The following is a 27,996-nucleotide window of genomic DNA, read 5'->3' as shown; positions in this document are numbered from 1 at the left end:
TAATGGGATGTTGCGAAGATGAAAAGTGTAAGTGGGTTCAAAAAAAGAATTAGATAAGTTCATGGAGAATAGGTCCATCAGTGGCTATTAGCCAAGGTGATCAGAGATGCAACCCCATGCTTGGGTGTCCCTAAACCTCTGACTGCCAGAAACTGGTTGTGACTGCGGCTCCAGGGGGCCACAGTGAGATGCTCAGTTAGGACAAATGACAAAGAATGGGATAGATGATCCCCAAAACTGGTGGGTATTCTAATACTTAAATTCACCAAGCCAGCAACAAAACAGCTTTTACAATACCTTACTGGTTACACAGAAGCCAAAACACAGTTCCCTTAAAACAACCCAGCCTATGGGCGTCCTCCCAGACAGCCAAGTCAAAGATAGGATTGCCAACTTTGGTTGGACGAATTCCTGGAGATTTCATCATGTGACTTAATCACCCAAACTGCCCCAGCACCAGCTGGTGCTGCTGGCCCAGTGGCTGCCTGATCTGCTTGGGCAGCCCTGGAGCTAGCCACACGGGCCACTGCAGAAGTCATGGAGGTCAAGGAAAGTCACTGAATCCATGACCTTGTGATAGATACGCAGCCTTATTCATTAAGCAGTCCAAAGACAGTTTACTAGGAACTTCAAAGTGAAATATAGACAGTGAGTTCACACCCAAGTTTCATCTAAATGTTAACATTCCCATTTGATCTTTGAATTAACAGATATAGTAACAGACAGGAACTATCTGTTTACATGGTTAACATCTACCAAGATATAGGTAAACACATACAATTAACATTACCTCTAATTCTTTAACAATACAAGTTTGCATTTCAAAGCTCTAGTCTATCTCACATGGCTATGTTAGCTATTTATAAGGAATAGCCCTAATTACAAATTATATACTTCTCTAATATGTCTTTAAAGGTTGAATTTAGATCAATTAGCCTGCAAGTTGCCTAACCCTTTCTGGCCCTGTGTCACACTGGGTTGGAAGACAGAGAATTACTCAGTTGCCATGTTCTGTTCATTCCATCTGGCATTGGTCATTGTCAGAAGATAGCATACTGGGCCAGATGGACCATTAGTCTAGTTACATTCAAGGAAAACAAGACCATTGCAGAGAAGCTAAATTAATTCTTACATTAGTCTTAACTGCAAAGGATCTGAGGGAGATTCACACACCTGAGCCATTCTTTTTAGGTGACAAATCTGAGGACCCAGACTGAGGTGTCAATAGAGGAGGTTTTGATAAATTAAACAGTAATAAGTCACCAAGACCAGATGGCATTCACCCCCAGAGTTGTATGGCCATTCTTATGTTGTTATGACCATCCACCCTAATGAATAATGGCAGCTAGTCTCTCCTGGTGCTTGCAGGGCCATAGCTACACTCCATTTTTAGCACTCTAGCTCAGTCAGGGCTAGCATTGCTATGTCTCTTCAAGTTAGAATTTTCACCTCTGTCTTGAAGTATAGACATACACTGATTTGATTTTCTTGCTGGCTGATTTGAGTCTCTGATTCTGATTACATTGTGGTTAAAATAGAGCAGATTCAAACTGAGCTGTCTGCTTCTGTACAGACAGAGTGGCATCTTGAGGGTACAAAGGTTAAGACTTCTCTGCTTGAGTTTAGGCCACGAAGGTTCATTAGAGTTACTAGAGCTATTGGGAACTCTTTGTCCCACAAATTATTCTTTGGGCCCATGCCTTTCCTGGCTGATGAAAGCTAGAGGGGGAAGAACTGGGTCCATTGTTGGTGATTATCAGTGTCTCCCTTACAAAGGGCATAGTGCAGGTGTTCCATAAGGAAGCTTTTATGCGACTTCCATTCTAGAGAGCAACCCGTGACACTGAAAATCAGGTTAATATCTAGTATCAAATCTTCAGTTTCTGATTAAAATTGTTAAGGACAAGTCTAAGTACCCCTTATGGGTGGTCACCAGTTTGTTTGTAATTGGACCCAGTTTTGGATTCCATGTGCTTCAAAGCCTGCTGGGGCAGGGCAGTGTCCCGTCACTGTTTTCCAATTCTGGGCCTCAGTGAGTATGTGTACATTGCATTGTAAACCTGTGTCTGTGGATTCATTGTTTCCAAGCCCACACTTGAGTGTCTACACTGCATTGTAAAGCTGGGTTTACAGATGCTGGACCCTGGTCTCATAGTCAGGCGAACCATCCACACGGAACTATGCAGACCTTCTGAGTTGGATCTGCAGCTTGAGCTGCGTCCACACTACAAAATGGTGAGGCTTGGACCCGAGTCACAGCAGGACTTGGTCTTTGACCCATCCCCCCAGCAGGGTCCTAGAATCTGGCACCTCAATGCTTGCTGACTGATTTGTGCGTGGACAGAAGGGGGGCGTAGTCAGAGCCCAGTTTTAGTGTGCAGTGTAGACGTTCCCTGTCTGGCACCTTCCTGTAGATGTGGACTTTGCAGTCCAACTGCCCTGGGTCCTGAATGGAGTGCCCTGATCTCCCCAGTTCTTCTTTGAGTGCTTGCTCCTGTCAGTTCCATTCTAGGTGTGTGTGTGCGCCCACGTGCGCGGCTGTTGGAGATTTTTGCCTTAGTAGTACCCGTAGGGCCGGCTGTGGAGCTCTCTGGAGTGCCACGCTCATGCTGTTGTCTATCAGGTGCCGCCAGCTCTACGCCCTCTCAGTTCCTTCTTACCACCCGTGGTGGTCAGTCGAAGTGCCTTTCTTACTGAGCACAAGTTAGTGGTTTCTACCATTCTGAACTTCGCCTCTTAGGACTGTTGTACATAGTTTGCATTTGATAGTGTTAAGTAGTTGTTAAGTAATTATTAAGTGTTAGTTAGTTAGTAGGTAGGGTCCCATTAGGACTGATGCCCCGGTCTCCCGGGTTTAAGCCCTGCTCGGACTGCAGCAGGCCTATGCCTGTGAGTGACCCCCATGAAGCCGCCCTATATGGTCTTCTATAAAGACATGGTCCAGCTGCGTCTGCACCCAGCCTTTCTGCCCGAGGTCATCTCCCAGTTCCATACTGGTCAAGACATTTACTTACCACTCCTTTGTCCAAAGCCTCATGCGACGGATGAGGAGCACTGGCTGCATACCCTGGACGTCAGATGGGTGCTGGTCTTCTACATTGACAGAACAAAGCCGTTTCGTAAGTCAACCCATTTCTTCGTTGCTGTCGCTGACAGGATAAGAGGTTGCCCAATGTCAGCCCAGAGAATCTCGTCTTGGATCACGGCCTGCATCTGCTTTCACTATGAGCTGGCAAAGGTGACCCCGCTGGCGATCATGACGGCTTATTCGACTAGGGGGTAGGTGTCATCAGCAGCCTTCCTGGTGCAGGTACTGATCCAAGAGATCTGTCGAGCTGCAACCTAGTTGTCCATCCACACGTTCGCGTCATACTACATGCTGACCCAACAGGCTTGAGACGGTGCTGGCTTTGGCAGAGCGGTGCTGCAAGACTGTGAACTCTAAGCCCACCTCCGTTGATTCTGCTTGTGATTCACCTAGAATAGAATCGACATGAGTAAGCACTTGAAGAAGGAAAAACGGTTACCTTCCTTTCGTAACTGTTGTTCTTCGAGATGTGTTGCTCATGTCCATTCCATTACCTGCCCTCCTGCCCCTCTGTCGGAGCTGTCGGCAAAAAAAAACAGAGAAGGCGTAGGGCCGGCGGCACCTGATGTACCACGACATGAGCGCGGCACTCTTGAGGGTGCCACAGCCGGCCCTAGAGATACTGCGAAGGCAAAAATCTCCCAACGGCCGCACACGTGGATGCGTGCACACCAAGAATAGAATGGACATAAGCAATACATCTCAAAGAACAACAAATATGAAAGATAGGTAACTGTTTGGTTTTTGCTTATGCATGCTCTCTTCCAGAGTCCTACTTTTTTATGGGTGCTCTGGTTTATAGTTTAACTCTTCAGAGCCACAGGGCAGGTAATGTAAAGAGCATGAGGTTTGCACAGGAGTTTCTAAAACCACAGTAACTTTTACTCTCAAAGCATAGAAGCATTATGGAAGCTCTTTAGGTAAAACTCCAAAAATCTACATGCTCTCTCCGAAGTGTGTGCTCACCTTTTCTTGTGAGTCTTTAGGTTCACTCTGTGTGTCAGGCAGCTAGAGCCCTTCTGTTGTCTGTCAGTGTTTGGTCAGTGAGAAAGAGGAAGAGCCTGGATAGATCCTGGTCTTAAATATGTTTTGTGTCCCCTCTGTCATGTGACCAACTGATCAACTTCAGCCAGATGGTTAAAGTCCCAGATCCTCTGGAGTCCTACTGAGAAAACCAGTTTACTTTACCCTGGCAACTCTGTGGCAACACCATTGTTAAGACAATCATTGTTAACACGATCAGCTGTTCTGCAGCATGCAGGAGGTGCGGGGGGGGGGGCAAGGGGGAGGAGCAGGGATGGGGCATGCTCAGGGGAGGGTGCGGATCTGGCCACAAAGAGACGGGACGGGGGTGGAGCAGGGGTGGCTGCTTGGGAGAAGGGATGGGGTGGGGACAGGGCCTGGGGCAGAGCAAGGGCGGGAAGAGGCGGGGGTAGGGGTTTAGGAGAAGGGGTCGGGTGGGGGCGGGGCCTGGGGCAGAGGAGTGGTTGAGCACCCCCAGGGCCCAGAGGAAGCCAGTGCCTGTGACTGGCTTTGGTAGACAGTCTTTCTTAGCAGTGGATGTGGATCAGGTGTCCATGGACTATTTTTAGCTCTGTCCGCTGACTTTGATAGTATCAATTGCACTACACCTATGCGTGAAAGAAAAATTATAGACAGGCATTTTTGCCTTTTAGCTTTAAGGATAATTTTCCCTTCTGTTGGAAAATATTATATGAACAATCTTTCTCCTTTAAAAGTTTCGATACAGGCACAATATATTTTTCAGTGGGTCATATTTGAGAGGTAGATAATAAAAATAAAAAATCTAAATCTGAAATAAACTTTGATAGAAATCACACATTTCCTTAAATTTTAACAGCATTGCACACCGTTTTTCGCCACACAGTTCTCACTGATTTTAGTAGGACCTGTTTGACTAAATTTTATGCAACTGTATGAAAATTCAAGGGTTTTGCCATTTTATATCTTCCATTTTTCCTTTAGATTTCATTTACAATATCAAGCTGATCAGGCAAAATAACATGTTTTAAGGTACAGAGTTTTCCATGTATAGTGTGCAGTATTTAAATTAAAAATAGGAATTGTAGGGTTTCCCCTCCTCTGGCTTTGTGTACAGTATGTTCATTTTCACTATTAATTCTATGTGGACTTAGAACCATCTTTATTCAGATAATAACTGGATACACTTCAGTGGTGAAGATTTAAGGGAAAACTCAGATCGCTGACTGTAATTTAGTATTATAAATAGCCCTGGCATCGTTTTATACCATTTTTATTTAATACCTACACATTCTGGTTTTAAAAAGTAGTTAAATAGTTACTGATATTACGGTAATTAATCTGTTATAGCAAGAGAAATAAGATCAGAATATTTATGGAAACTACAGTGAACAGCTTGGACAGCTCCTTGAGGAAGATTTAAATTTTCATCAGGTGTCACTCCCCACTAGATTTGTAGCATTTCAGTCAAATTGTCATCCAAGGCAGGTTTGGGTTTTTCTGCCAAACCTGCAGTCACAAGGGGCACCTGGTTCATAGGAGGACTTTGTCTACCAGGGGCAGGTTCAAAAGCTTGCGTGTTGTTTAATGTTCAGCGTCAAATGATGCAGAGTGCAAGTTGCTCTGTCCTGAATGGGAACTCTGCGGTGACTTCTGTGAAGTCAGAGTTTCTCCCCTTTTTTATGCCCTTGAATGTACATCACAGGGTTCTCCTCTCTTCCTTCCATTAGTCCCATTTCCAGCTGATGGTTGAATCAAATGGTTAACTTGAACCTGCTCTGTCATCAGTGGTGCAAGTAAAATCCATGTCTTATCGGTAGTGGGGTAGGAAGGGGGAAGGGCACCAGCTCAGGGGAGCATGTGACCTCCCCAAGTGACCCTCCATGTGACTCCTCACCACCCAGCCCAGGGCCCCCATGCTCTCCCTGTTCCCTCCCCATATCCATCCCATGTTACCTGGGGGGGGGGGGCTCTGTCCTCCTGTTGCACCAGAGACAGGGCTGGTGCGGGGGGGAGGGGAGTGAGGCTAGGGGCATGCGGTACAGCCACTGATGTTTTGCTCCTTTCCCTGCCGCCCCTCCCAGTAGGGAAAGGAGTAGAACTCCCAGTCTCGCCCCTCACCCCTCTCCTCCGGTATGCCGTAATGGCTATAAATAGCCATAAATAGGTACGGCTTACTGGCCTACTTGCACTGCTGTCTGTCATCATCAGCCTGAAAGGTGACACTGTGATGGGCCTATTAATTTTTTCTAAGAAAGGCCATTCTCTCTGCGTCTGTGTGTAGACCTGGGATATTTTCTTTCCCATCCCCCAGTTTATGTCCCGCTTCTTTAATCGCTACCTTTTACTCCGCATTTTTCTTCCATCAACTTCAACTCACAATATGATATCATAGAATAGGCTGGTGTTCATTTATCATGCTTTCCCTGAGAAGCCAAGTGTTAGGTGTCAGTGAAGGAATTTGTGAGGTAAGGAGAAATGGGTATTGAGTTTTAAAAGGAGTTTAATGTCTTTGTATGTAGAGAATGTCTGGTTTGAGATGTGGAATCAGCATCTGCTTGGCTCTGTTTTCCATCCTTAGTCTTTCCTAAATGTTCTGTTCATAATGAACTGAGAGATGCTCAAACTTGTTAGTGGAGAATTTGTGGATTATTATTATCTGGTACTACTGATTGTTTTTACTTTTTTCCTCTTTCATTTTTGGAACACTGCACATATAGGACCATATCGTGTCCTATTTCTCCATCGGGTTTAAGGGTGAATCAGTGCAAAGAGGCCAATTCCTTTATGCTCCTTCACAGCACGGGGGCATAACTGAAGTCCCCCCCTACTCCTCAGAAAGAAGGGATGCTCCTTTCATAACTCTCCTTTGGAATTAGACATCCCCCCCAACAGGGGTAAGAAGAGACATCGAGAAGGAGGGGTCATGGCCTTGTTTCCCTTACACAGAAGGAGTATGCTGCAAACACCAGTGTGGTGTAGCAGCAGACGTGTTCCATAGTATGCTACTGAGTTCAGTAAGGAATTCTCCTCTGAAGATACCCTCTGCACCACTCCCACTGCAGGGTGGTACCTCAGAGGCACTATGGGGCACAGAATGTTTAATGTAAACTTGCTTTCTGGGGAGAATAGGAATTTTTCCTGGCTTGTAAGTATGATTTCTACTCTTTACTCTTTTTAGTGAGATAATGAAAACAAGCTTTCCGAATGAATCACTGGCATCAGACAAATTTAGTCTGATCTTTGTCTTTTCCAAGAAGAAGTATTGGTGACAAGTACTTGTTGTAAACATAAGGAACATGCAGAAGCTTTGTTTCTTACACTGGCAGTTTGGGACAGCACTTGCAGCAGTAGAAAGATCAATTACACTTCATTATAAATCGACTTTGACTGTCTGGGCCAAATCCCGGCTGATCTATTATGAGGTTATTATTGATTGCTGTCTTGTTTGCAGTTTCTTTTATCAATGTGCTGCCACAAAGCTTGACATTAAAAGCTTCTTTTAATTGGAGGTGTTTATTGCACCAACCAGAGTAGCCATAGTAAAAATATATTTTTATTTACATGCATGTAGCGGAGTTTGATAAAATTATTGATATATATTACTCAGTTATTTATATGTTGATAATTATTTATATATATTACCCATTAATGCCAAAAGAATGACCCAAAGACAATTGGATCAGGTGTGCAGGCTCTCAGCTAATTATCTGAAATATCTGTCTAGAATTAGAATAAATATTGTTTTGTCAGCATAACCAGTGCCAAAGAATATTGAAAAATTTCATATGAAATTAAAGGGATAGAAGAAGAAAAGTAAAAAGCGGGGGGAGGGGGAAGAAAGCTACTGTAATTATGCTTTACTGGAGACTTGCTCTTGACTGATATTTTTCCTCTCTGATAGCTAATCCAGGAGTAGTCTTTGGAAAACTTTACTCCTGGTGAAAGCTGTTCACTGGTTCACTAGCTAAGTCTCTTTTCCAATTGTATTTCCGATATATTGGTCAGCTGAAAACTGGAGTGTCTAACTTGCAGATGTTATAAAGCCTTGCTATTTAAGGAAAGTGGCAGAAGAGCACAATACTTGAACTTGGCAGAGGTGGGTGTTCCATCTCCTAGCTGTGTGATGGGGAGCTCGAAGCCCTTATACCACTGGTTGCAAACCTGTGGTTCTTGGCTGCTCACCTCCATTGCCTTACTAGACTAAGGATTTTCTGAAATTCTCCCACTGTTGCTCTTGCATTGTGCACTCTATCAGTGCCAGTAGTGTCTCCTGAAGTTCTTTCCAAATATCAATAGCATCAATCAATACAGCAGCAATCTTTCTGCAATTTGTCCAGGGCTATGGAAATAAGTTTCAGTATATTCAGCTTATCTTCTACATTTCTCTTTAGTCCAATGTTGACTAGTTTGGCTGTGATAATTCCATCGATTTTTGTCACTGTGCAGGGTGGGGTCCCACTCCTGTCTTCTCCTCAGTCTACACAGCCTATTAGCAGAGCTTCAGTTGTTAATCACCAACATGTAGTTTATTTGCATTGGTCTTTCCACCAGTCTCTATTGATCCATATACGACACCACTTACAAAGTCAGTTCCTCTGACGAAAGGAATGAAGAGGAAAGGGATGAGATCTCTCCACCCAGAGATTCTTGTTGGTTCTGGCTCTACTAACCTGCCTTTCTCCCCCAGAACTTCCTTCCTGTGCTGCCTTCCACCCTCTGCATTAATGGACTAAGGTGTTAGTCCTCCCCAGCCCATTCTAATCCACTAATTAAGCACAGTCAGGGCCACGTTGGGGGACTTAATTGGTGTTTAAGTGATCAGAGTGCTGGCTCAGCTCTTGATTCCCAGCATTCTGTCACAGTCACAATTTTCTTAATAAATTGTCCTCAGAATAGGCTAGTTCTTAATAAATAGCTCAAAAGAGTCAACCAAGAAATTCTGTCATACATCTTGGAGAATTGGTGTGGATCCTCCTGCTTGATTCAGTGAAGCTGAAGTTTCTGGAAATTTCAACAATATTTTTCCTTTATTCCTGAGTTGTACTTAAGTCTTTGGCTAAAAGATGCATGAAATCAGAACTGTACCCACATGTTATAAGTTTCAGGTTCCTTTAATTAATTTCTTCTAGATTTCTTCTGATCTTTACTACATTTGCAACATTTCTGTGCACTTGACACTTCAATTTTGTTCAGTTAGAGCTTTTACTGCTGCTACAAGTATGCTGCTGTGTGGGCACTTCCTGATGTGTTCATAGTTTCTGTAAAATAAACAAGCCCAGCTTCTGTTGTCACACCAGCATGTGTTACTGGATTGTGCACATCACTCCATCTGTCAAGACTCAGATTAACAAATTTCCTGTCAGTGTTTTTTGTATACTGTTCAGCTTTCTTCTCAGACACTGTGTTCAGCAAACTTCCAGAAAAGTCTGCTCTGCCAGGTGCAATGTAGCCTGGTCGTAACAATTGAACCATGTCAATGTGATGTTTGTTCTGAACAAGACGAAAGGGAGAATTTGTTGCCTAAATAAACTGAGGAATCTTTTAATCTCTGGAGTGTTGCTGGAATTGGAGTTCTGATTTTGAACTCATCCTTGGTTTTACTGGATGATGAAGAAAGTCGTTTTTTTGGGGCGGGAAGGGGGGTTGATACAGGTAATTTACTGTCTGACATACGTTAAGTTCCAGCACTACTGGCAGTATCGGCAGATAACTCTGAAGTTGTAGACATTGCAGATAATGGACCTCTCATGATAGACCCTGAAACAAAATGGTAAAAAAGTCATTCCTCCCAGGGCCATGAGGAAGATAAGAAGTGACCCAGGGAGGGCAGCCTTGGTTGCCAGATCACTGGTAGTCCCAAAGGGCCCTGCATTGGAGCCTGGTGGAGTGGGAGGGCCTGGGCTTCCATACCAACACACCTCTGCTGTTCATGGGTTATAACCCTGATGACTAGGCCACGTTTCCTGACAAACCCCCAACTGAGGATGGTTAGAAATTGATGGAGAATGCAGGCACCTTTCCACCCCAAGGGTGGAGCCCTATTTAAAACAACGTGGATTGGTAGGTCAGCCATGATGGATTTAGAATGTTTGCTGAAATGGGTGATGGAGAACCAGCAGCAGCAACAGCTTCTGCAGCAAATGGCTACTCAGCAGCAGTAGCTGGTTCCAGATTTAGGCGCCCAACAACAGGAACAGCAACAATGGGCCATACCTACTGGCACCATATCTAATGGTGCCAGTGCAGGCCACATATCGGGGCTTGGATGCTGAGTCTGCCCAGGACTACACCCAGGTGAGAGCAGCCATCTTGGACTACTTTGACATCATGGAGGAGACCTTCTGCCAGAGGTTCCAGGGGAAGAGGTACCCTCTGGGAGCCTGACTCCATGTCATCGCCCAGAAACTGAGACCTGTGTTGGAGGTGGCTAAAGCCAGAAACTGGAACCGGAGTAGAGGTGAGGTGACCGAACTCATTCTGGTGCAGCAGTTTGCCCCCTGCTGGAGATCTCATGGCACTGCCACACCCCACACGAAAAAAGGGCAGTGGAGAGGGTCCTCCAAGCTGCCTAGCTTGGCTGTGGGACACAGCCAATCAGGACCTAGCAGACTAGATTAAGAAGAGCTGCAGGGCCAGAGGGAGTTCAGTTCCTTGCTGGAGGTGTAGGAGTGTGGATGGTATGTGCTGGCTGGCAGAACTACAGAACCCTGGACAGGGCAGTGCTGCCAGAAGCTGAGGAAAGTGAGAAGGAGCCCCGAGCTGGTTGCTGGTACTCCATTAGGACAAGGCCCCAAGGTAAGGGTGAAGATGGAGCGGGGCCACAGGGAAGTGGCCCAGGGAATTAGAGAAGATGTGTGACATAGTTAAAGGGACACAGCAGACAGCTGCAATCTACAGGGTCTCTGGGGTGGAACCCGGAGTAGTGGGTGGGCCCGGGTTCCCCCCACCCTCTATTAGCCGCCTGGGGGAAGTGGCCTGGACATTGAAGCACCCCAAAGGGGGAACTGAACTATAGTGGCACAACTGGAGATCTGTAGCCAGGAAGTCTCAAGAGGGTGAAGACATTGTCTCCAGGGAGGGAGCCCTGGGGCACCTGCTTTATGCCAGAGCAGCGACATCTGAGAGTGAGTGTGCAGGTGCGTGCCCTAGGCCAAGGGGGTGCTCACGAGAAATGAGTGCACCGCATTACAAGCTTCATGAAAGCGTTCCCGACAGTGTTCTTCTCCCAACCCAGAAGGACCTATCACACGTACCACCACATCCAGACAGAACCAGGACTACTCCTCCGGGAGAATCCCCAGCCACTTCCCAGGAACATATGTGAAGAAATCCAGACCATTTTGGAGATTGGGGTCATTGAAGAATCCCGAAGCAAGTGGCGAAGCCCCATCATTTTAGTCCCAAAGCTGGATGGCACTGTCTGGTTTTGCATCGACTTCAATGCTATCTCCAGATATGACACTTACCCCATGTCCCATGTGGATAAACTAGTAGATTGGGCAAGGCTTAGTATATCACCACATTAGTCTTAACGAAGGGGTATTGACAAATCCCACTCACTCCGTACTCACGAGAAAAAAACACCTTTGCCGCTTGCTTTGGCCTCTATCAATTCTGAACTATGCCCTTCGTGACATTCCAACACCTCACATACCAGGTTCTGCAGCCACCTAACTTGTATGCAGCAGCCTATTTAGATGATGTCATCATCTACAGCTGAACCTGGGAAGAATATGGCACAAATTGCTACCATGCTTCGGTCTCTACGGCAGGCTCAACTAACAGCGAACCCCAAAAAGTGTAAGATAGGGAAAGAAGCCTTTTAGGAAAGGCCAGGTCTGGACTTTTATAGATAAAGTCCAGGCCATCAAAGCAGCCTCCCAAACAGCCACAAAGAAACAGATTTGGAATTTTTTGGGACGACTACTACTACTACTACTGCCAGTTTGTTTCGAGGTTTTCAGTAATAGCACACCTCTCACAGATCTGGTCATGAACAACAGTTCCAAAAGATACACTGGACCGAGGCCTGTGAAAAGGCCTTTCAAGAATTGAAAGAACTCCTACGTAAAGAAGTGGTCCTATTCAGTCCGGACTTCTCCAAATAATTCATTTTGCAGACCAGAAAGTCAGTGTGGGATGTGGGACTGAGCACCGTCTTATCTCAAGAAATAAAGGGGGAGGAACACACCAAGCTCTATTTGAGCCATGGACTGTTTCCACGAGAATGGGCCAACTCTGTCATAGAGAAAGAGGACCTGGTAGTAAAATGAGCCATGGAGTCACTCCAATATTATCTCTTGGGAAACCCATTCAGGCTTGTCACTGACTATACACCTTTAGGATGGTTAAATACCATGAAGAACACAAACCTCTGACTTATGTGTTGGTATCTGTCCCTCCATCCCTGTGCATTCCAAATTCAGCATCAGACCAGCAAAGCCCACCAGAGTGGGCGGAACAATCTGATGGCCCCAGGTCCCCTGGCTCCATTTTGAGGGGGAGTGTGTCTGATAGGGTGTACATACGGGGCAACAAGGGGTTAAAGAATTATTTTGGGCCCAGCCAGCACCGCCCCACCACATCTGCAACAAATGCTCCTTCTGGTAGAGGAATTAAAAGACACAGAAATAGCTCATTAGGTAGCAGATCTGGAAGACAGCAGACTTGAAACCTGTGGCTCCAGCAGCACAGAACAGAGGGAAGGCCGAAATCTCTAGGATAACTGCCCCAAAGGGCCCTCCCTGAAAGAAAGGGAGGACCCACCCCAGAAACAATTAGAGAGAGGAGCATTCCCCTCTCCCCCTCATATGGACCTTGGACATTGGTAATCCCTTTTTACTTTCTTGGTATGGACTATGCCAGCAGGGTAAAGCCTTGGACTGAGCTGGCCCAGGGCCGGGAGAAAAATAGGAAGTGGGCCAGGGAGGACAGCCTTGGTTTCCAGATCACTGGTAGCCCCAAAGGGCCGTGGGTTGGAGCCTGGTGGAGTGGGAGTGCCCAGGCTCCCTTACCAATACCTCCCTGCCAGTCATGGGCCATAGCCCTAACCACTAAGTCATACTTCCTGACCATCCCCTGAGTGAGGAGAGTTACAAAATGATATACTGGTAATTTATTTCACACCCAGTTTTATAGGGAAGATTATTATTATTAGAATTATCTAAATCTTTTTAAATCCTTATCTCTAACATGGTAAACAGTTTGATTTTTTTTTAATGTTAAAATTCATAAATGCCAATTAAATTTCTTTAAACAGGAAATCTTCACTTAAGATATTTTGATTATATTGAGCAATTAAAAATCATTTCAGAAGTCCAGTAGTAACAGAAAAAAATTAATTCATAAAGCCTCCCACAACAAACTAACATACCAATTATATTTTGAACAGAAATATTTTGAAATTCATAAGTAAGAGTAATCCACCCCAAACACAAATTTATGACAATAATCGAAGTTATCATTTACTAGCATAGCAATACATGGTAAGCAGTCCTTAAGATTGGTTCATAATACATTTACTAACTAGTTGACCCAGATAATTCAGAAATGTCCATGTCATCATCTTCAAAGTCATTGCTTTCTGATGAGCATTTTTCATAATGTTGTTTCATTCTGATAGCCAGGCCTTGTATCTCTTTATTATTCACATTTGTTCCATTCTTCACATTTGGTGCACGTTTCTTTTTTACCTAGAAGTACAGGACTTTCTTGAAAATATTCCCAGATAGGGTGGTATTTGTGACCTGCACCTAAGGCAGTTATTTCCTCCAGTTCCCAGTCGTTGACAATACTAGAGGCTGCACTCTGAAGAATATTCCCCCTTCTTCCCAGAGTGTGCTGCTTGGACATGAGTGTTGCTCCTTGCTGGTTGCACACACAGGTCCTTTTCCCTTGTTACATAACTCCTTTGCCCCATCCCCACCCTACCCCCAGAAAAACAAAAGAACTAACAACAATCCAAGACTTTTGCTTTTGTAACTCATGTGCCTTTGCACTGCAGTCTTTTATTTGTTTAGAGAGAGAGAGGGAGGTATTGGAGAAGCTAATGGATTTCTGTTTGTTTGTATCTCAGTCTGTGTAAACATGCAAGGAGACTGAGCAAGGCCATTCATGAAGTGCCCAGAACCACCCAGAAGCAAGGGCTGATAGTTACTGGGCCTATCAGTGTTTTTCTATGAGCTAGAGAGTTTTTCGTTGTGGATGGAGTTATAAATATTCATAATTTGAGAACTGAACCCATCAGAGTTCAGGTCGGGAGAACCTATAAAATAGGAGTATGAGATCACCCAGGTGGGCTCAGTGGATGATCCTAATGATAAATGATAATGTCTCCTGGAGTCAGAGGCGAAATCTCAACACCTGTGATGACTTTTGCACCTAGTAGCACAGCCCCTGGTTCCCCCACATGATAAGCCCTTAATACAGTACATGACCTATTGTGCTTTATCTCAAAAGTTACATGTTTTTCTCCTTATTCTTTCTTCATGTAGAAAAGCAGCCTTTAACTTTCTTTATATAGAAAAGCAGTCTTCAACATATTTGTTTTATTTAACTGCTTAAGAGATTATAATAAGTTTAGGGCCATCCCTTAACATAGTTTGTATTAAATTTGGATTTCATTTTAAACTGGTCTATTTTTAAAAAGAAAAACTTCTTGTAATTTAAAGAACAAAATAAAACAATCCATTTAAATAAAAAATCAGCATTTCTCCCTGTAAAATCATTGATTTTTATCCACCTTGCCTAGGGAGGCCTGTGACATTGTTCATTAAAACTTACTTGAGATAAATAATATTGCACAGTCCTGACCTTATATTTTCATGAAGTCATCATTTTGGCTTGGATACAAAAGAATTTGGTACATCAGATCAGTCTGGAAGTTGAACAGTTCAGCAACCATATACATGTACTGCACTTTACTGAAGGGATGAGTGTGTATACTCTGAGGAGTGCAGGGGAGTAGTAGTTAAAAAAAAAAAAAAAGATGACATGAACCTTTCTTAAGATATCTTATTTTGGAAGTGTTATGTACTATTCCCAAAATCATTGTTAGGGTCTTGATCCTACTCCTATTGAAGGTTGAAGGACTGGCCCCTATATTTTTATTCTGTTAACATATCTATGTGGCCATTGTTTCATAGCAGCTGAAATCCGTGTTGAGAATGTCAGCACTGTGACACAACCACCCCATAATTGCTTCTCAGACTGGACCTATCACATTCAGATCCAGCATCTTCTGGGAACACTGAGTGAAGCTTGATGTGTGCAAGAACTTTGCAGTAATATCCCTTTCATAATGATCCTGTGATGCAGTGCTTATTCATTTTGAAAAATGTTCTGTCTAATTTTTGTCTATGTGAGGTTTCTGTTGCAATATACTCTGATGGAAGAAGATGGCAGGAGTGGAAAATGATTGGAATGTTCAGCTCTGTTTGGGGCGGGAAGGAAGACTGCCTCTGTGCCTCAGTGCTTGCTTCCCGTCTTGTACCCTAGCAACGTTTGGAAATAATTGTTAGTTTTGGTATATCCAGGTTTTCTCCTAGACATGTTTTACCTTAGTTACTTCTGTAGCATGTTAACCAGAATCAGTCAGTCAAACAATTCTTAGAGAATGTTATGACCAAGGTTTGACTCAGAACAGAAGCTACAAAAAAATTGTTGTTTTGGAATGTCTGAGTCTCATAGCAGACTCAACCTTCCAATATGAAATGGTTGGCCAGACTGGAGCTCATGTGTCATTTCTACATCTACCCACTTTTTCCACTTCTGTCTGCTCAAGCAAGAGACGGTATTGTTGGTCCTCAGCTCATTAAATTAGCTGTTGTCTGAACTAACCTAATGAACTGACCCTATGTTCTTTCTAAAATGTAGGCGAATAAAAGGGAGCAACATATTTGCACACAATTTTGTGCCTGAACCTGCCCCCACTGAGCTCAGTTAAAAACTTCTGTTGATGTCAGTGAGAGCAGGATTGGTCCCATAACTCCCACTGAAATAAATGGGAGCAGAATTGACCCTTATCCTATCCATAGCAAAAATTAACAACTTTGCTTAATTACGTTAGGTTTTCTTTAAATATAGCCAGTGCATGTGTTTTCAAAGAAGGCTGAAGACTAGAAACAAGCCATTATCGTCCTTGAAGGAGATATTTTAGACTAAAGTCAGTTTCATATCAGAATAATTTTAATGACCTACAAAAGCAGTTTCACAAGTTTTCTTCACGCTTTGTGAATACATTTACTGAAAGATCTCGCAGTTTTCAGGCCAATCTCATTTTTCAAGTCAAAGTTACCAAGTACTTTAAATAGGGCTTTGTAGTAGAATCTGATTGCAACTTTTACCTCTCCATGATACATGAGTACTTATGCAACTATTTTGTTAAATTCCCTTCCAGCTGTGAAATTAAACTAATTTACCTCATCTACTTTGCTGTTACGGTATATAAATAAAAAGAGCATATTGATTTAAGAATTTCTATTTATCTTTGACTTGTCTCCTTTCTCTGACTCCTTGACATCATTGCATTGCCTCAAAGTCTCAGGAGCAGTTTTATCATGCTTCTGAGACTTGTTCCCCACTTTTCTTGAAAGAGATTATTAAGCTGTTTCTGAATATTAGTGAGTCTGATCTGCATATATAAATTTGTTCTTGAAGGGAAGCAGAACACAGACAGATTTTCTGAGTGTAAGACATAGCTGAGTTTGGGCCAGAATTAATATGATATAGGTATTATGAGAGTAATGTTGCTTAAATATAAACATATGGCAGTAAGCTAATATATTATAACACCAATATTTCTCAAAGCTGTTCCAGAACAAAACATTTTGAATGGGCAACACAATTTCTCTGTTGTGACATAATTACAGTCTGTTGCATGTTTGAGCTCTGTCACAGAAGGGATTCTAGAGTGAAAGAATTGTTGATAACAGGAGAGATAGCTTAAAAGTTTGAAAACCATCCATGCAAGACAAGTCCACATTTTAGCTATCTTTGCTGTACCAGTATTATAGGCAGCAACACATACAATTGTAGGTTGATTTTTCTTTTTAATTTGTTAAGAGGGAATCTTTTTATTAGTTATTACCCATAGTGAGCTTTGGCATTTTCCATTGTTATCAGTGAGAACAGTATTGGGGGCCATAACGCCTACTAAAATAAATGGGAGCAAAATTGGGCTCAATCCTTGTTCCAAAGACACTCAGTCTAAAAATAGACAAAAGGTGCCATATCAAAGTAGAGTGATGAGATAGTGATTGGCCATGACTTGGTAATACAATGCTACGTTAAAATGATGCTGTTTTTCTCCTTAAGCTTGCTGTTGCCAGTCAACAAGTTTCCTATAAGCATCAGGGCAGACGTGTCTCTTCAGAGGGATTTGAACATTGCAAGGTAGTGGTGTTGCTGATGAGCTCAGGAAGGGGTTCTCTGCATCAGATCTGGTATGAAGACAGTATAGAGACAGTTGTGGGAGAAGCAGACAAACGTTGTATAGAGGGAGGAAAGGGGAACAAAATAAGGGTAGCGTTATGGAGTTATATAGAAGACAGTGACAAGAAACTTGACCTTGAAGCAGTGGGAGATAGTGTCGGGATTCAAAGACAGGGTGACATGGATAAAAAATTAAGCAAGGAAGATAGTCATTAGTGGGTGAGTTTTGTAATGTCTGGAGCGGGAGTCATGTGGGCATTGGGGTGGCGTACATTGATAAAGATGGGAAATGATGAGGAACTGAACTTATGACCATAATGAGGAGTTAAAAACCATTTGATACTAAACACTGATGGCTGAGAAGTTTAGAATGTAGGATTTGTTGTCGGTACAAAACTAAGATGTTGCTTGTCTTACATTGAGGTAGATTTTCAAAGAGGTGAATGGATTTTTAGTTACATGACATCCCTTGTCTTAAAAACTTAAACTTAAAAACTTACCAATTTTGCCTTACATAAGTATATATGGTTACTTTCGTATCTGCAGTATTCCCTTTTACTTCCTCTTATATACTACACAGAATACCTGGAATTCAGTAAATATTTATGTAAGTTATTTAAACCATTATCTAAGGCAACTGGTAGGTTTTTATGAGTAATCATCTTATTAACTCAAACTGCTCCTAACAGAACACTTGCCCTATTCTGTTCACAAACTGCTCTTTAGGAAAAACCCCATATGTGCTTTTAATTGGACTGTACAACTGTAAATTAGATTGTCACTTGTTGTTGTATATTGGCATTCTGATTAAAACAGTGTCCACACATTCTCAGGGAATCATTTCCAAGGTAATTTTCATTTTTCAAATCGACAGGATTCTCCTTACAGGGAGCGGTGCGGTCTTGTTTCAGCTAGTTAGTAAAATAACATGTTCTGGTATTGCAAGGCTATTTGTGATTTAAATCAGCTGTGTCTTGGTTCCTAGTGTTCAAGCCCATTACAGAAGCAAACAAACACACACTTCATGACATGCATGTTGAAACAACTGGCAAATTCCTTGTCTTTCAAGGACATCTATAGAGCAGATAAATTGTAATTTCTAACTGTTGCTGAAAACATATCACTAGTGATGAACACCATGAAACAAAATACTCTTACAGCTTTCTCAGGACAAATTGGGAATAAACAGCTTGCAGTGATTCTCAGAAAGGCTGTTTGGGATGACATACAATATTTGGGGTGTTACAGCTTTCTCTTGGTTAAAGTATGACTCTCTTTAAAATGTTAGCATCTTCAGTATACAGTACTTAATTATCTAGTAATCAGTTTAATTTTATTTATCCAGCAACTTTTACCTTCATGGGTGCCAAATGTAAGTTTATGTACAATAAATAGTCCAACAGGGGAATTATCAGCACTAATATTTCAAATGCAGCTTAGTTAAGGTAGATATAAATTTTTTCCTCCTTATTTAGTGTTGTGATATGCATTTTATTTTTTTCTTTTTGAAGGACTTCTGGAATCTAATCAGAAATCAAGACAATTTGATTTTTCAAAATTAAGTAGAGGTAACTAGGAATGGGAGAATTAGTTGTATAAAATGAATAACCCAATCTGAAATAATGGGTTCCAGACTCTAGAACAGAACTCTACAGTTGTGGTTCATGTTCTGTTTAGTTCTGCCTTAAACATGAGATCTGAGCTGCTGCATATTTCTTTGTATTTTAACATATGTACCTTATAACCTTGTAGTCCTAGAAGAAGGGCCAGAATTACTTTCAAATAATAATCTTTAGTTTGTCTAGCCCAGCTTTCCGTTTCGCTGGAAGTAAAAGTTATAGTTAAATTTCTGTGGTATGGTCTATGTCAATGCGGACATCAGGTTCTTCCTCCTCACTCACTGTGAAAGGCAAGAAGATCACCTGTTGTGACCCAGAATCTAAGGCTTTCTCCTCTTTTTCTCCAGTTTGATTCATCCCTTGCTCAAAGCAACATGCAAAAGGAGGCCTCAGCTTCTCTCAAACTGAAAACACGTAAAAATAAAAGTGGGTGAAGGAACCCCTCCTCAACTGTGCCTGTTGAAGTAACTCTTTCCCGGGTGGGTTACCTTAAGGGTGTTTTTTTGCTGTAGAGCTTATGCAGATGCTTGTTGAGCACAGGGAACGTGTTCTCTCAGGGAAAAGAAAATTCCATGTAAATATGCATTAGCAGCAGGTAAAACGTAGAACCTGAATCACTAAAACAATTTCTGTCTGGCAGAGACAGCAGTGAACAAGCTTGCATTCCTTATACCCTTCACCAGGCACTATTGACTCGAAGTGCAGGCGACTATGGATGCACCCCTGATTACAGAGCACCAAATTTGTTAAAGTATTTAGGTGCCTAACTCCCATTGATTTCTGTGGGAGTTAGGCGCTTACATACCTTTACAAATCTGGCCCTGATTGCATAGAGCAGGGCTTCCATAAGAAACTCTGTCTGGAACGAGCTAGTGAAGAAGTCAGTGGTTTCCTTTCTTTCTGCTCCTTCACCTTCCAACTCCCTCTTCCAGTTTGGCCTTGAGTCTCTTGTTCTTCCTCTATAGGATGTTTTCTCTCGACAGATCAAACCACAAAAAGGCAATTATAAGGAACCAATCTGGAAAAGCAGAGGGAGAGTACACAGAGAACAGAAAATATTGGATGGTGATTGGTTGTCATCCTGAATGTCTGGGTGAGGAGGAGGAAACAGCATCCAGGTTGTCTTGACCAAACTATAGAATGTGAATTAGCTGGTAAATAGGAATATATTTCCCCTTTCCTTTGACAAACAGTGGGCTAATGGTAAACCACAATGTGTTTTGTTAACCTCTTCACAAATCCCAAACCACCAGGACCACATTCCTCCTTCCTTCATGTTAAATTTGGAGCATCCCTCTGCCTTGTACCAACAAGGAAAACAAAGTTATGCAAAAACTAATAATAGATATTGAAATAATATTTGTGGCTTCAAAACTAAATATTCCAGAGTTTAAGCACATATCTTTCAAAGATACAGCTGTACCAACAATTAATAATATTTTAAGACAATTTTATAAATATATGTTTGAACAGTTTAATCTGATATTTTCTCTGCAGATGATTCAGACCATCAAGACCCTGACTGAAAATGCAAATAGTGTATATGAGAAGATAGTACAGTGTCAGAAGGCTGGTAAGTGCAGATTCTCTTTTTGAAAAATTAAAATAAGTAAGGCATTTCTCCTATATTTTCATTTTTTTTACAAAACTTGGATTGGGTTCATTTATTCTACTAATGCACAAAACAAAATTATTTGAATTCATGCAGGCACGAAAGCAGTAAAAATGGACCTTCTTAATACTGATTTCATAATGGACAGTGGGGTCTATCGCATTCCAACTGAATTTTGGAAATCATTCTTTTTAATCCTTTTAAATTTTATGATTGGACAGTAGCCTGCTGACATATTCTATTTTAATAAAGCAAAGATAAAGTTTAGAAGATACACGTTGATATATTTATGAATGAGAGATACTGCGCTATTCCTACACACATTCAAGGCCATGCTTTTTAAGTCTATGCCAGAGGTGTTGCTCAACATGCTGATGTAGGGGCAGGGCACAATGTGCACACTGTGGGTCTAAACAGATGCTACTTTCTAGAACGTACTTTAATGCCAAAGTGGTTAAAACATTGTGTTTTCTTAATTGTTCATTAGACTGTGGAAAATATAAAATATGCATCATTAGACTTTTGTGTGTTGAGGATATATGAGCGATTAGGGAGGCATATTTTTTACAATAACACCTGTATCAGGGATTCATGTCTCATCATTTTCAATTTGCAGTGTTACTCAGATATCATATGGTTCATTTGGGTTAGATGAAGCCCAGGAACATCAAGTGAATTGCCACAAAATGCCATAAATTAGTTTAGCTGGGATAAGAACCCAGGCTCTCTTGGCTCCTGGTCATTTGATCAGTTAGCATCCTGCATCCTTCTGAAAAGAAACACCTAGAATATGTTGACTGAGTAAAGAATTAAAGTGAATAGATTCCACTAGAAAATTAAAGTTTAATGGAGTTTTAAATTTTACATATATATATATAATCACATAAACTGCAGGTTTATATTCTCATTGCATTGTTTCCATCTTTTATTTTACTTCCAAGTAGACAAATTGTTCCAGTGTGCTCTGTATTTTGCTGCTGTTGGAATTATGCCATAGGTGGTCCTTGACAGTTTGAAAGCATTACATTTGTATTGGTAATAGGAGGAGGTTCTATGTTCCGCATAGGACCACATGGTAAGAAGCCTTTAATTCCAATCCCAGATCTGACAATTATTTCCTCAGTGACCTTGGACAGCTTCCACATCTGCAAACTGAGAATAATAATACTTACCGTACAGAAATGTTAATGTTTTTAACAGTCATGTCATCTGGGAAGTCTGGGGTACATACACCTGGGTATACATGTGTAGGGCATATCTATGGAAATTATGTTGTGCTGTTGCACTAATGTGATGAATCTGTATTGACAGAAGAGATAGAAGTACTGAATAAAGACAAAAACCCTTGATGTTTGAATCATGTACTGTACTGTATTAGTGTGACAATTCATGTAAATGTAGCAAATGGCTGGTCTGAAAAGTTGATATGATCGTGTCCAGTGTAAATAAGCCCTGCGATTGTTTGATATGAAGAACAGCTGGAGAGAACTTAGGCCTGGTCTATGTGGTGAGTTAAAGCATAGCCAGCCAGAGTGGGAAGCTGCTGATGCCTTTCCCCACTGCCTCACTTCTGCCAGAGCATTTCACCTGTAACTACGCACAGCAGTGTGGACTCGGCCTGCTTTTTGCTACGGATTGTAGCTATTCGTGCACTCTGCACCACTGCCAGTAGTATGTAGTGTAAATCTATCTAGAGAAAATAAAATGAGGGAGATCCTGAAGAAAATCTTTTCAAAGTCAGTCCCTTAAATGTTAGTTAAAAAGGGAGGAAAAACAGACACATTAATGGGAAAGGTGAACATTAAAGAGAATAATGCCCTGCATCAGCACTACGCTTTGGAGAGGTACAGTGTGCGCTCTTTTCTGCACCTAACTACCTCTGCTGATGAGTGCAGGAGACAGGGCAGGGTCAGGACCATTGCCCCACCTTCACCTCACACCTGGTGAGGAAGCTAGTGCCGCTGACAGGACTAACATGGAATAGTGGCTTTACTCTGAGACATAGCATAGTTGGCCACTGTGCAAAAGCCAGGCCTGGGGAACGCTCCTTGTTTCGTCTTCTCCCCCCACCATATTCCATATGTTTACAGGATCAACCACGATTTGTTCCAAAGTAAATTGCTGGGAAATTGAGAAGAAGGAGAAGAAGGTTAGGGATGTAGGCAGCCTTGCCAGTGGTGATGATGCCTTGAAAATAAGCTTTGTTGAGAAGGTTGATGCATAGGTGACGCAGGGTTACATGCCCTCCGAGATTTCTGCCAGGGTTGGAGTTGGGCTGAGCGCAGCTGAAGGGACATGCCTGGGAAAGGCACCCAGAGCAGGGAAGCGAGACCAGGCTGGCAGCACAGCTGTCTGCCAGAGGGGGCGCGGGGAAGCCTGTTGAGTCCCATCCCTTCTTTGCCGGCCGCCACAGTTACCTGCTCGAGTACATGTCTGGACTAGCCTGCCTGGGGTGTGCAGAAGGGAGCTTGGGGAGTTGGGGCAATGGGCGGGGGAGGCAGTGGGTACTGGGGGTGCTACAGGTGGGGTGGGGAGCCCAAGGAGTCAGTGTGGGCCTGGGGCAATGGATGGGGGTGTGGGGGAGGCAGTGAGGGTTTGGGGGAGGCAGTAGGGGTCTGGGGGGATGGGTGGGGGAGGCAACAGGGGATATGGGGGCCAGGGGAGGCAGCAGGGGCCTGAAGGGATGGGGGGCAGCAGAGAGGCAGCAGGTAATGGCAGGGATCTGTGGTGGGCTGGGAGAGGAAGCAGGGGCCTGAGGGGATGGGTGGAGAGCCTGGGGAGGCAGCGGGGCCCAGGGCCAATGGGAAGGGATGCGGGGAGGACAGGATGCCAAAATACAAGTTTGCCTAAGGCCCCATTTTTTCTAAGGCCAGCCAGGGCGCTGTGGGTGGGGGGCCAAGAGGATGTTGCTGCAGGGTGCCTTGACAGTCACGAGGAAGTTGACTGTTGCTGTGGTAGCGGGGATGGGGGCTGCCATTGTGTCCCCCTACTATCAGCAGTTACCAGTCACCTGTGATTTGGTGGATTGCTTACTAAACATGAAGTAAAGAAAATGAGAACTGTTCAGGCCTTCCTGGATCAGCTGGTGCCAAAGCTCAGTGGATAAGCAGATCTCTGGCTGTAGAACACAAGCTGTATCGTCTCTATTTCAAGAATGATCAATCAACACCAGAATTCATCAATAGAAGAAATAATTTACTCCAATCTGTACTAACAAAAAAAAATGGAATTTCTCCAGCTTTGCACGTATCTTAACTTCACCTTGGCGTTATGTACAAGCAAAAGACATACTTCCAATAATGTTCTTTTCCACTGATACTGTTACTATGCATTTTATGCTTAATTAATCCTACTTAAAATAATCCTGGCCCCTGCCCTCATATGCTACTCTGGCACCATATAGGGTCCATGAAGGTGCTGTAACTAGGTGGGGGAGAATTCCCTATGCTGATTCCCTTGCAATCCCTGGCATAGAGAGTAGGGCCAGGGCTGGGAGGGGGAATCTCTGTACTGATGAAAACTATGAAATTGTGGCCTGCAAAGAAGGGGGTCAAAGAGCTTGATCTAATTTATGCTAGGACTACACCAGCTGCCACCTGACCCAGGATCTGGGCAGTATAAAGGTGGTTTGAAGCCACCCACGAGGTAAAACACAGAATCTGTCCCACTGATTTTTTTCAGAAACTGTCATAGGTATCAGAATAGTTTATTTGCTTTAGAATGACAGTGTAATCAGTGGAGTTCATATTACCCAAAGTATAAGCACCTGTTACAGATACCTGTAAAGACAGTCTTCCCATTCCATAAGTAGTGTCATATTCCTATGCAGCCTTTCCAACTTATCCAAGTACTTAGGGTCAAGTGTCTTTATCTTTTGTGTTTTATATTTACAGTTAGCATAAGAAAAATTAGTCAAGGAAGTGCAAATTATTCTTGCTTCCCATTGACTGCATCTGTAGGCAAGATCGAGCACTATAAAACCCCTCTAAGTATGACCAAAAGGACATAAGCATTTTTTTCCTTACAAAAGATAATAGTGTTTCTTGCCATAGAGTTTTAATCCTCCAAAGTCAAATGTAACAATATTAGTCTCTGAATTCAGCACGAGGAAGATTATTTTTAGGTTCAGTATAATCAATTCATTATACAAGCTTAGCAGTTTCTTCTATTGTAGCATCTATGGGTAAGCTGTATTTTTCATTATCCATTCTGCTAGCATCTTTTACAATTCACATTTTTTTCAGTTTTGGTTTACTTATTCCTTCAGAACTTTTAAGAACAGTAAAATGGAAATCTTAAACAGTGTTAACCACATTAGTATCGCTTATTTGGGGAAAACAATGACCTTGCATGATCCAAAACAATGATGACAGGCACTAAAAGTGTTATATACTTTATGCTGAAGCTCCTGCACAGATTCTCAAATTATGGTCTGTGGACCAGGGGTGGTTCACAGAAAGGTGGTGGATCACTAGGTGCAGCTCTCCGGCGTGTTTCCAGTTACTAAACTCCATTAAAAGTTGCTAAAAAATACATGCTGTCTTAATATTACTCTTCTGTGTAATTATTTGCTGTGGTTGTTAGAGGTAAGTTATGCAAATACAAATGGGGATTAGTCTGTATAATTGAGAGCAGGTATTCCATGAGATAATCTATATTGTACACACAAAATATAGTCCTGAGTCCAAATTACAGGAGGAATCTGGTGTTTGGTTGTTTGGGGGATTTTTAATTGTAAAAAGAGAAGAATTGGGGAAGTTTCCTTTTATCTTTTTAATCAAAGCATCCCTAATACTTCCCTGTGGAAATAAGTGCACAATGAGTGCAGGAGGAGATAACAAACCCATTGGTTCAGTGCCTTGGTCATAATACATTGTTACTTCATTCACTGAGTTTAGTAAGAGAATACTGACAGGCTGTTAACTGCAAGTGTAATTGTGCTGCTGTAGTGTAAGATTGTTAATGCTGAGCATTTCAAAAAGCATAGAACTACAGTAGTCAATCTTTGGCATTTATATAAGAATGTAGTGTTTTTTCCCAATGGAATTGCTGTTTTCTGTGAACGTATAGGACTCTCTTGGTAAATAAAAATATATGCCATGCACAGTCCATGTATGTTTTTAAATTCATGTTAATTATGCCCAGACCTGTTTTCAGACTTTAATAATAATTGAGCCAAGAGTTTTATAGAAAACCTCGTGATTTACTCTTTTTTTAAATAAAGTTAATACTAAAATTCTTATGGTTAAAATCTTGGAATTTCAAATTTTCGTGAAACAGGCATTTTTCATATCTTATAAATTTACTACTTACCCTGACTGTACATTTACTATAATTTGTCCTAATACTGTATAAACAATCAATATACACATTTATTAAGTAACGTATTAACTTTTCTGCAGATGACTGGCTTACTGCAGTTTTTCTGTTTCCACACTTTGTTCTGAAAAGGAGTGATTATTTCTCTCCATCCTCTGAAGAAGCCAGTGATACGGAAAGTAAACTCTTGGGAATTAAGTCCTGCATACTAGTCACCAGGACTCAAACTACTTATGTGATGTAAAAATACAAAATGTACTACAAGGATCTTTGACTCGCCAAGGGTCCCAGTATTCAAAAAATGGTGGTCCTTGATCTTGTATGCTTTGTACAGAAGAAATATTTTCTGCTTTATCACATTGGAACACATGGTGTATGTTGTCTGAAGGAGTAGTCCTATGACCCCATGAGATAATATGCTGTTTGCCCTGTCACTTTTAATTATTATTTTTAAAAAACACTTTTTGATAAAATTAATGTGCACTATTTACCCTAAAATATCAAAGTCAGCGGAACAGACTTAAGAGCAGTAGACTGATGATTTCACATAGGCTGTCTATTTTTCTAGAGTTACTGGGCACAAAGATGTACTTTAAGTACATGATTTAAGGCACTAATTTTGCAATAGAGCCTCCTCGTGCCATGCACCCCCCTTCAGAGCCTCTACATGGGATGTGGCCTCCAGTGGATCCCTCAGTTTCCATGGGTATTAGGCTGCAGGAACAGAGCCGCCTGCTGGTTCTGTGTGGGGCAAGATGTTTTGAACAAGCACTGGAAACTTTGAGAGGAACCTTGCACCTCTCCAATTCATTTCTCCTCTGGATGGGGAAAACTGGGAAACCAAAATGCGGCAGTATTTTATTACAAGCAATAATTAACATGTGCCTCTGTGGGCAACTTTTTCTTTAAATGGAAAAAGGTGAAATAACTCTTCATTAAAAAGTTGAGCTGGTAGTAAATACACTAAATTTTGCCACCTAACTGACTAAATAATCTAAATATTTTTATTTAATAGGTACAAAGAAATAGTGTGCAAAGAGGATTCAATATGCCTTCAGAACAGATGGATCATTTTCTTTCTTCCTTTTAGTAATCACTTAACAGAGACATCATTTCAGAAGATACAGGATTTTCTATTAGCTATACCTGGTAGTTTAGCAGGGAAAAAAAGTGACACTCCTATAAAAAAAAGTGCTGTCCTATGGAAAAGCCTTTTTAATGAGCAGAAAAGTAATTCGGGATGGAAGGCTTCAATTGGGGAATAATCATGTATTTTATTTTTTAAAACTATAATAAATTATTGCAAAAGCATATTCTTGTGTTTCTCTGTGTGAGAAACCCATTCATTTCCCTACAGTGGGCGTTCCCAAACCATTGCAAAGTATGGACCACATCTTAACAGAGAGAATTCCTTGTATACAACCTCCCCTCCCATTTATCATCTCATGTACCCATGACTTCCCATTCCCTTGGTGGTCCAATAGTATGTCTGTGATAACTATAGCAGTTTCTTAGGAAAGTATTTAATGCATTTTAGCTGTCTTTTAGCAGCTTGAAACAAGGTTCATGTAACTAAATAGTTCACTACTGACCGCATTGTTAGAGTAATTGCCCTACAGATCAATCTGTATCTAGCCATCCTCAATAAAACTGGCAACTATTCATAAAATTTAATTAGGTCCAAGACTCCCTTGTTGCTGAGGAATCCCAGTAATCTGAGGCATTAAATTGGTTAAGGGTGACCAGATACTCAACACAATTAATATTAATAACAAGGGGGAAGGAACACAAGCCAAAATAAGGAAAGAATAGGTTAAAGATTATTTTTATGAGTTAGCTGTCTTCAAGTCATCAGGACCTAATGAAATTCATTTTAGGGTGTTAAGGAACTAGGTGAAGCAATCGTGGAAACATTAGCAATT

At 42.0% G+C, this 27,996-nt stretch overlaps 1 protein-coding gene across 2 annotated transcripts in view; it reads left to right on the top strand.

Moving 5' to 3' along the window:
- Positions 1 to 27,996, top strand: part of PLCL2 (phospholipase C like 2) — a 191,373-nt gene that overhangs the window by 132,470 nt on the left and 30,907 nt on the right. For both annotated transcript variants that reach the window (XM_074945688.1, XM_074945689.1), the window contains one exon: positions 20,641 to 20,716. In XM_074945688.1, coding sequence (XP_074801789.1) covers positions 20,641 to 20,716 — 76 coding nt within the window. The remainder of the gene's footprint in view (positions 1 to 20,640; positions 20,717 to 27,996) is intronic.

Source organism: Natator depressus, chromosome 2 (genome assembly GCF_965152275.1).
Source record: "Natator depressus isolate rNatDep1 chromosome 2, rNatDep2.hap1, whole genome shotgun sequence".
In the NCBI taxonomy this organism is placed as follows: Eukaryota; Metazoa; Chordata; order Testudines; family Cheloniidae; genus Natator; species Natator depressus.
The sequence above is the reverse complement of the archived record's forward strand: the minus strand, read 5'-3'. Positions and strand labels throughout refer to the sequence as shown.